We start from the raw sequence: 10,594 nt of genomic DNA on the forward strand, positions 1-10,594 counted from the left end.
GAGTACTATTACTGTTGCAAATATATTCTTTGACCTTCTACAGTTTATGCTACAATATTTCACTCTACAAGGATATGTAGAAATACTTGCATCAAGGCAATTGCTCGTTTTTTTTTTTTTTTAGATTTTAATTTTCGAACGCGCATGCAAGCGGATTCACCTGGATTCATCTGGATTCATCTGGATTCATCTGGATTCATCAAGGGTTGGCGATCAAGGCGGGAAATTGAAAAAAAAGAGACAGAGGTAAAAGTTTATTTTCCTTTCTTGTATAAGGCAATGCAGATCGAATTAAAAAAAAATAACAACATTTAACAGCAATAAATAATGATCAAAGTTGACATGAAAGACTGGTAAAAAATATTATTGATGTTATTCACTAATCTGCTACTCTCTAATCTGTTTTTCTCTGCAATTCATATCTTGAGGAAAACAAAAAAGTAAAAAAAAACTTTCGTGTTTATAAAGTACTGAAGTAATAAAAGAAATGAGATGTATATTTGTCAATGAATACTGCTCAGATTCCTCATAATCAGATTACGAGAAAAAAAAGGAAAAAAAATATACATACATATATATATATATATATATATATATATATATATATATATATATATATATATATATATATATATATATATATATATATATCCACATCTCTTGTGCATCACTGTGGATATGTATGTGATTCTTATCCTTTATAAACAATGTATACTTTATTCTTAACAATAATACTGTATGATAAAGATATCAACTTAACATTACTTAATGTATTTAACATAATATTAACAACTGTGATATCGCTGTAGCAGATTAGTTAACAATAAAATGACTAAAGTTTGGCCAAAGACTTAAAAATTAGATGAAACTTTAGAAAGATGCTATCGAGGGGAATTAACATAGCATTTTGTATTATTAAACATGACAACATCTATTTAAAAAAAAACAACTATTTTCTATTGATAAAACAACATGCATATTCCACAAGAATATTCTAACAGAACCTCACACTCTTATGCTGTTATTCATCAGCAATGAATGACAGGGATATTATGAACGATGAATGAATGAATAATGTGTAAAAAAATGAAACTATTTATAAAAGCGATGAAGCAGAGGAATAGATATGAATATGATGCTTGTGAATAAATACGTGATTTATGATTTCTGTCGTGCATTTAAAAGAAGACGAAGAAGAAGAAGATGAAGAAGAAGAAGAAGGAATAAAAAAAAAAGTATTTGAGAATAGTTCAGGAAATGAGAGGTATTATGAATATAAAGTACGATTCTTATGAATGGATATTATGAATATCTAGGCATGATATGAAGCCAATAGATAAGAGTTATTTCTTAACTATTTCGTAACACTAAAAAGCATATAACTAGAGCTCTATTCTAAAAAAAAAAAGCTATCTCTTATCAGATATCCAAAACTTAATCTTTCGATGAAAATAAACTTAATTATAACTTTCACTATCACTCCATAAGACAGCCATGATGATCAACTGCATACAGGCGTGCAATTGGGGGTGGGGGTGGGGGTGGGGGGAGGTATGTTCAGTCTGCAGTTTAAACACACACCAAAAAACCTCTTCTTAATTTCCTCTGGTTGTCGACGTTTCTTGTTTCTCTTTTTTTGTCTTGAATATCAAAAAAAGGAAAAAAAAAAAAAAAAAAAAAAATTGGGGGGTGCAATGAAGTTTTTTTTTCTTTTTTTTTCTTTTTTTTTCTGTGTGTGTGAAACTTTGTTCTCGTGTGTAATCGATACGAATCCAGGATGACAATGTACATTTTTTTTTCTAAAATCAAACCCAGAGAAGATACTATTTTTTCCATATTACTTACCGTAGCATCACAAAAAATAATAATCATTATCATTCTTCTTCATTTTTGGTCTTGTATCCTTCCTCAATTTATTTTAAAATATATATATATATAAAATATATATATATATATATAGTATATATATATATATATATATATTATATATATATGTATTATATATATATAGTATATATATATATATATATATATATATATATATACATATATATATATATATCCCGCCCCTAATATAATACAGATTTCCAATATAACATGTTTTATATCCAATACAAAGCATCATGCACGAAGCTCTTGCACCAAGCTTATCAATACTATCAATAAAATCAATCTTCTTTGGGCTTGATTCGCGCGAGAGGTTTGATAGTAGGATCAGGAGGAGGGCAGCTGTGTGGAGAAAAGATCAAGAGAGCTCTGTTGAAAATCAAGTACCCCCAGATTCAAAAAAAAAAAAAAAAAAAAATCCCCCCAAAAATTTTTGAGGAAAACACATAAACCCCAATTTTTGGGTTTTTTCACTTTAGAACACATTTTTAAAAGGGGAACCCAACGGAAAATTAAGAAAATTTTGGGGAAACCCAAAGCAAGGGGACGAAACAGGAAAGTGTTTTTAACAAGGGGGGGCCACAAACCCTTTTTTACAACTAAGGAACCAAACACAAAAAAAGGGGGGACAAACAAAAAAACACACACACACCCCCCAAAACCCCAACAACACAACACCACACACAAAAAGAGGGAAAAAAGGAAAGAGAGAGAAAAGAGAGAAAGGGGAAAAAAAAAAACAAAAAAAAAAAAAAAAAAAAAAACAAAAAAAAAAAAAAAAAGGAGAAAAGGGGGGAAAAGCAAAAAAAGGGGGGGACACACACACAAAACCCCCCCCCCCAAACACAACCACACACACACAAAACACACACAAAAGGGAGAAAAGAAGATAGAGAAAAGGGGAGATAGAAAAATAAAACTATAAAAAGAATAGCCAAAATGAAAAAGAAAAGAGAGGGGGAGAAAGAGAGGAGAAAAAAAGAAAAAAAAGAAAAAAAAAAAAAAAAAAAAAAAGAAAAAAAAGAAAACAAGAGAAAAAACCAAGAAGGGGAAGGAAAGAAAAAAAAAAAAAGAAAAAAAAGAAAAAAATAAAAACAGACAGACAAAAGAAAAAGAAAAAAGAAAAAGGAGAAAAAAATGAAATAAAAAAAAATAAAAAAACCAAAAAAAAAAAAAAAAAAAAAATTTTAAAAAAAAAAAAAAAAAAAAGAATAAAAAAATAAAAAAACCAAAAAAAAAAAAAACACACCCAAAACACACACACACACACACCCCCAAAAACACAAAACACACACACAAAACCCACACACACACACAACACAAAACACCCCCAAAAACAAAAAAAACAAAATAATTTTTTTTTTTTTTTTGTGTTTGGTTTTGGGGTGGGTGTGTGTGGGGGGGGGTGTGGGGTGTGTGTGTGTGGGGTGTGGGTGTGTATGGTGTGTGTGTGTGTATACAAACACACACACACAAAACCCCGCACACCCCACACACACACGCCCACCCCAAAACACCATATATAAAATAATTTTATTTTAATAAAATTAGATAATATAAAATTTATATATTATATATAATAATAAATATATATATAAACTTTAAAATAATATATAAAATATAATATTTTATATTTTTATATAAAATAAAATCTTATATATATAAAATTAAAAATTATAAATATAATATGTGGGTGTGTTTTTGGGTGTGTGGGTGGTGTGGGGTGTGTGTGTGTGTTTTTTTGTAAACCCCACAACACAAACCCCCACCACCCCACACACCCACACACACACACACACAAACACCACACAACACACCACACATATTATATTTATATATAGATAAATAATAAATTAGAATATGGGAAGGATATAGATAATTTTAAATAAATATTATATAGAGAGAGAGAGAGAGAGAAGAGAGGGGAGAGAAAGGAGAGAGAGAGAGAGAGAGAGAGGAGAGGGAGGAGAGAGAGAGGGGAAAGAAGGGGAACGGAGAGTAAGGAAGAGAAGGGGACATGGGCCCTCAATAGGAAAATGTTTATATTAAAAACACGAAAATAAAAAAAAAAAAAAGACCCTTCTCTAAAGAAAAAAAACGGAAAACAGATGATAAAGGGAAAAAACATAAAAGGGGGAAAGAAATAAAAACAAAAAGGATAGAAATAAAAAAAAACAAAAGGGGGAAAAAAATTAAATATAAAATTTTAAATTAAATATAATTTAAAAAGAAATATATTAATAAAAAGGGGAATATAGAAAAACAACTAGGGACAAAAAATTTTAAGAGAAAAAAATAAAATAAAAAGGGGATAAAAATAAAAATAAATCAATAAATAGAAATTTTTTGTTATAAATATTATAAAAAATATATAGAAATAGTTTATTTTAATAGTAATAAAAAGAAAAGGGCCCAAGGGACAAAAGGTTTAGATAGAATAATATAATAACAGATTTTAAAAATTTTATAGTATAAATAATAGGGAATATTTAAAAATTATAATATAGAGATAGATATATAATTTACAGAGAGATAAAATATATATATATTTAATAATTAATTATATATTATATTTTATATAGAAATTTTATAATATATATATATATATATAATCTATATATAATTTTAATAAAATATTTTTAGATATAAAATATATATAAACAACATATTTAAATATAAAATTTTATATAAAATAAAATTATTATTTTATATATTTTAATATATAAATATATTTTAATATTAGATATATATATATATATTATAAAAGATTTTTACAAAAACACAACACACATATACATCCAAGTAAATGTGTAAAATATATGAATGAAAGTATTTGATACACATATGAATAATTAAATTTTGCTACATACTATATGAGATTTCTGCCTTTTATGATTTATAGACAACCCCAGCACGGGTTTTTAAATCCCTGAGCCTAAACCAGGTGATTAACTAATGTTCAAGGCTAGAGTAAAGATGTTAATACAAAAAGTATCTAAAAAGATCACGAAATACACATTTTTAGCCGAAAGAATGCATACTTTAAACGAAAAATACAGTGACACACGGAGGTTCCCATTTGTATATACTTTTAAACATACATCCCATATTATAATATATATTATAATATAATATATATATATATAAAAATTTTAATATATAAAATATAAATATATATAAACATATAAAACATAACACATGCCCCCACACACACGTATATGTGGTTTTACACAAATGTAGCATTTTTTATACCCACTCGTCTTTTAAATTTTCTTAAAAAAATACAAAAAAAGGGGATATAAAAACGTTCCGGGCGCTAGACCCTCTAGAGACGTAATAAATTTTTTTAAAGGGGGCGAACATGCGGGTTTTTACGTATTTTTCCCTATAGCTTTATACCCCATTATGTGTATTTATGTATATGCTAGTTTTGTATATTTTTTGAATATATATATAGGGTATTTATGTTTTTTTTATGTCAAAAATATTTTTTTGAGAGTAGGAAAATAATAATATATATAATTATTTTATAAATATATATAATTTTATATATAAAATTATTATATATATATTATATATTTTATATATATACATAATATATTTTCTTTTATAAATATATTTTGATAAAATATTTATATATATATATATTATAAATAATATATATAATATAGATATATTGGGGGTGTGTGTGGGTGGGGTGGTGTGTGTGTGTGTGTGTGTGTGTGTGTGTGTGTGTGTGGTGTGTGTGTGTTTGTGTGTGTGTTTGTATATATATACATATATATATATATATATATATATATATATATATATATATAATATATTATATATATATATTATATATATATAAATTATATTTGTGTGTGTGTGTGTGTGTGTGTGTGTGCATGTGTACACACGCACACATATATGTACATACATACATGCTGCACGTACACATATACGTCTATCTACGTGCACACAGGCCGGGCCGGCGGGCAGCCACTAGACCAGCGAGGGGCAGTGCGCCGTGAATATCTCGCCGTTTCCCAAGCGGAGTGGCTCGTTCGGCCCTGACACTCGAACTACCCTCGGGTCGTCGTCCTTGTCGCGGTTTTGCGCCATCTCCAGACGTCGGGTGAGGGCGAACTCCACGTCCTCGTAGGCGATGTAGGTGAGGCGACTCAGCTCCTCGGCGATGAGGGGATGGGACGCACCGTAGGCGACCTTCAGGATGGGTTCGGCCTCGCGGATGTGCCCGAGGCCCTCCTTGTACTCCTTGTTGTAGAACTTGGCTTTGGCGAGGTGCAGGAGGAACACGCCGTACGCCGGGTGGTCGGGCCCGTAGTAGAACCTGCGGCAGGGGACGGGGGGATGGGGGTTAGGCGGTGGTGGTGTGGGGGAGGGGAGGGAGGGAAGGAAGGAAGGAAGGAAGGGGGAGCTTCTCTGATTGTCTGAATGTCTGTCATTCTGTCTCTTTCTTTCTCTCTCTCTCTCTCTCCTCTCTCTCTTCCTCTCTCTCTCTCTCTTCTCTCTCTCTCTTCTCTCTCTCTCTCTCTCTCTCTCCTCTCTCTCTCTCTCTCTCTCTCTCTCTCTCTCTCTCTCTCTCTCTCTCTCTTTCCTTCTCTCCCTCCTTCCCCCTCTCTCTCTCCCTCACTCCTAGCATAATCCCCCTTCCTCTCTCTCCCTCCCTCTTCTTCAGTCCACACTCTACCTCTCCCTATCTCTCCCTCCTTCTAATCCCCTTTCGCTCTCCCTCCGTCATTTTTCCTCCTTCCTTTCCCTCCTCTTTCCCTCCTTCCTACCTCATTGTGGTCTTATTTTCATGTAGACGAAGACGAGGCTGAGAAATCCATCTATCCATTCCTATCCCTCCCTCCCTCACTCCCTCCCTCCTCCCTCCTTCCCTCCCTCACTCACTCCTTTCCTCTCCTTTCCTACACTCTTTCCCTCTTCCTCCCTCCCTCCTCTTTCCTTCCCTCTCCCTCATCCTTATCTCCCTCATTCCTTCCCTCCTTCCCCTCCTCTTACCCTCCCTACCCTCATTCCTCCCATCCCTCCTCTTACCCTCCCTCCCCTCCCTATCCCCCCTCCCTCCTCCATCCCTCCCTTCCCTCCCTTTACCACCCTCCCTCCCATTCCATCCCTCCTCTTACCCTCCCCTCCCCTCCCCTCCTCTTACCCTCCCTACCTCATAGCGGCCTTATTTTCATCCCCGTAGTCGAAAGCGAGGCTGAAGCACCCGTTGTTGATGGCAGCGTTGAAGGCGAAGTCGAGTGTCCTGCATCTCCAGATATTCATGGACGAGAGGACGCTGCCTTGCTTCTCTAACAGGTCGTAACACGTTTCGTAATCTGTGGGAAGGGGGGTGGGGTGGGGATGGGTGGGGGGGGAGAGAGAGACGAGTTGGATTATTTATTTGTTTATTTGTTCATTATCATTATTATTATTATTATTATCATTATTATTATTATTATTATTATTATTATTATAATTATCATCATCATCATTATCATTATTTTTATCATTATTATAATTACTATCATCATCATCATCACTATTATTATTGTTATCATCATCATCATCATCATTATTTTCTTTTCTTAAGGTTTGCTCACGATTGTTTTAGAGAATTTATAAAAGTTACTGATGTTCTTATTATGCCGCAAAATTTACCGCTGGAATATTTGTGATAAAATTAATTAAAAATTAAAAAATTAATACTAAAAAAAATTGGTAGCAAGTTTAACTATAAAAAAATAATGACAAATAAACCTCAAGGTAAAATAAACTAAATGAAAAGAGATAATGAGAACGTTAATAAACATGATTAGACGAAACAACAATAAACAACATAAACAAAATCAACCCAAAAAAGCAAAAAAGCAAAAAACAAAAAGCAAAAAAACAAACAAAAACAAACAAAACAAAACAAAAACAAAACCACCACAAAGAAACGACAAGAAAAGAAGCCACTTTCTTATCAAATAAAAAGTACACACAAACAAGGCAAATAAAAGTACACGATTAAAATAAACAATAAACAAAAGAGACTACTTTTAGGAAAACAAACACACACCAAACAAACAAACAAACAACACACTTAAAAGTAAACAGCGACTCAACCAGGGTGTACAAACTGGCAAATAAACAAACAAACAAAATCGAAAATACATACAATCCAGGGTGCACAAACAGGCAAACAAAAACAAACAAGCAAACACAGGAATACACAACGACCCAACCAAAGAACAAAAACAAACGAAGATAAAAACGCACAAACATACAAACAAACTCAAAAGCACACAACCACCTAAACCAAAACGAACAAAAAACAAACGAACATAAAAACAAACAATCAAACAAACGCACAACGACCCAAACCCCCCCCCCCCAAAAAAAAAAAAGAAACGTACAAACAAACGCACAACGACCCAAACCAAAAAAAACACACAAACAAACAAACAAACAAAAAAACGCACAAACGCACAACAACCCAAACCAAAAAAAACACACAAACAAACAAACAAACAAAAAAACGCACAAACGCACAACGACCCAAACCAAAAACGCACAAACCAAAACCCAACCGAACCCCCACCCCCTTTCAACCCAACCGAAAAATCGCACTTTCCCACCACAACCCAAACCATTACCCTTACTATTATCCTCTCGCGACATGATACTCATAGTCTTCTTGGTGTAGGCGATAATCTCGTTGTACTTTTTAATGCTCTCTGGGCTGACGACGTCCCCGCAGCGGGTGCAGGTTGGGGGTGTCGAACCAGCGCCTTCGGGCACGGTGACCGGCGATAGGCAGTGCTCGTTTTCTGTTGGGGAAAAGGGGGAGGAAGGGGGAAAAAGGGGGAAACGGTGGGTTATTCTTCGTTATCTGTAGGGTCGTTTTTTTTTTTTTTTTTTTGGGGGGGGGAGGATGGTGGGTTATTCCCCGTTTTTTTTTTTTTTTTTTTTTTTTGTGGGGGGTGGGGGGAGGAATTCTCTCGTTTTCTTTGGGGTCGTTTTCTGTTGGGGGGACGGTGTGGGGGGGGGTTATTCCCGTTTTCTTTTGGGGGAGAAACGGTAGGTTATTCTCCGTTTTCTTTAGGGTCGTTTTCTTTGGTGGGACGGTGGGGGTTATTCCCGTTTTCTTTTGGGGGATGAGGAGGGTTATTCCCGTTTTCTTTTAGAAGTATAGGGGAAGGTCATTCTCGTTTTCTTTTAGGTGGATGAGGGAGGGTTATTCCCGTTTTCTGTTAGGGCAACGGTGAGTTATTCCCGTTTTCTGTTGGGACCGTGAATGTAAATGTTTACGTTGGGGATCATGAGTGTTATTTTCTTTTCGTCCTTTGCTGGTAAAGGTGACTCTTATTTACATTTTCTGTTGGGGGAAAATGTTTTCTTTTCGCGTTTTCTGTTGGTTTTCATGTTATGGTGTTTTATATATACGCAGTAAGGTTTTATATAAATATATATATTTTTTAACAGGGATTTTATCTTCAGTCGTTTTTTTTTTCTAGAACAAGCAACAGGATTAATTATGTATCCGACAAAAAACATGTAACACCCCTTTATATTCTTTAATTGACAAATAACTGATATGTTACCTTAGTATTATTTATGAGTGACTGATAAAAGCATTTGTAATTCATTTAAATTTTAGAATTAATAAATCTAAATCATCTGATATTACAGCTGCAAAATATAAAAAGATACGAATCTTTTGCTATAAATGTATTTATGTAAACAGTACCTCGTTTCTCTCTCTCTCTCTCTCTCTCTCCGTCCCTCACTCTCCCCTCCTTCCTCCTCTCTCCCCCTATTCTCTCTCCCCCCATTCTCTCTCTCTCTCTCTTCTCTCTCTCTCTCTCTCTCTCTCTCTCTCTCTCTCTCTCTCTCTCTCTCTCTCCTCCTCCCCCCCCCTCTCTCTCTCTCTCCTCCCCCCTCTCTCTCTCTCTCTCCCTCTTACCGCATTTAATCGTATTCTCCATCGCCAGCCTCTCCTCGTCATGGCAGGGTTTGCAGTCGCACCAAAAGAACCAGAATTTGTACAGCTCCTCCCGTCTCTCCTTGGTTCCTTGCAGCGGGTCGAGGTAGCTGATGCGACACTGCGAAAGAGAGACGAATGAAAAGCAGACGATAAAGGGGGAGGAAGGGGAGACGAGAGGAGAGGGGAGAGGAGAGAGAAGATGAGGGGAGTGGGGAGAGGGTAGGAGGGAGGGGAGAGGGGGGGGAGGGAGTAATGGATGTTAAAGAGGGAGGGAGGGAAAGGAGAGAGGAGAATTGTATAAATATACATATTGTTGATAGATAAAGAGAAAGGTAAATATACACACACTTGAATATATTCACAGACGGACTGATGGACAGGTGGAGAGATTGATAAATTGATATATAGATAAATAGATAGATGGAGAGATATTGAGATAGAGAGATAGAAAGAGACAGACAGACAAACATATAACGGATAAACAGAGTTAGATAGCTAGACAAATATAAAAAATATATATATATATATATATATATATATATATATATATAATATATATCATTTATGTAGATAGATAGATAGATAGATAGATAGATAGATAGATAGATAGATAGATAGATAGATAGATAGATAGATAAATAGATAGATAGATAGATAGATAGATTTAAGTATCATGCTGTGACCACGGCGGCTCAAACATGAACCTACCGTTAAAAAAAAAATATATATATATAGATAGAT

At 34.2% G+C, this 10,594-nt stretch overlaps 1 protein-coding gene across 1 annotated transcript in view; it reads right to left on the bottom strand.

Annotated features, from left to right (window-relative positions):
* Positions 1-2,060: 2,060 nt before the first annotated feature.
* Positions 2,061-10,594, bottom strand: part of LOC119578163 (histone-lysine N-methyltransferase SMYD3-like) — a 13,685-nt gene continuing 5,151 nt past the window's right edge. The window contains exons 3-7 of the mRNA XM_037925899.1: positions 9,833-9,971; positions 8,523-8,696; positions 7,058-7,220; positions 5,956-6,220; positions 2,061-2,229 (exon numbers count right to left, since the gene is read on the bottom strand). Coding sequence (XP_037781827.1) covers positions 2,215-2,229; positions 5,956-6,220; positions 7,058-7,220; positions 8,523-8,696; positions 9,833-9,971 — 756 coding nt within the window. The 3' untranslated portion in view covers positions 2,061-2,214. The remainder of the gene's footprint in view (positions 2,230-5,955; positions 6,221-7,057; positions 7,221-8,522; positions 8,697-9,832; positions 9,972-10,594) is intronic.

The sequence above is a fragment of the Penaeus monodon genome, chromosome 10 (assembly GCF_015228065.2).
Source record: "Penaeus monodon isolate SGIC_2016 chromosome 10, NSTDA_Pmon_1, whole genome shotgun sequence".
Lineage (NCBI taxonomy): Eukaryota > Metazoa > Arthropoda > Malacostraca > Decapoda > Penaeidae > Penaeus > Penaeus monodon.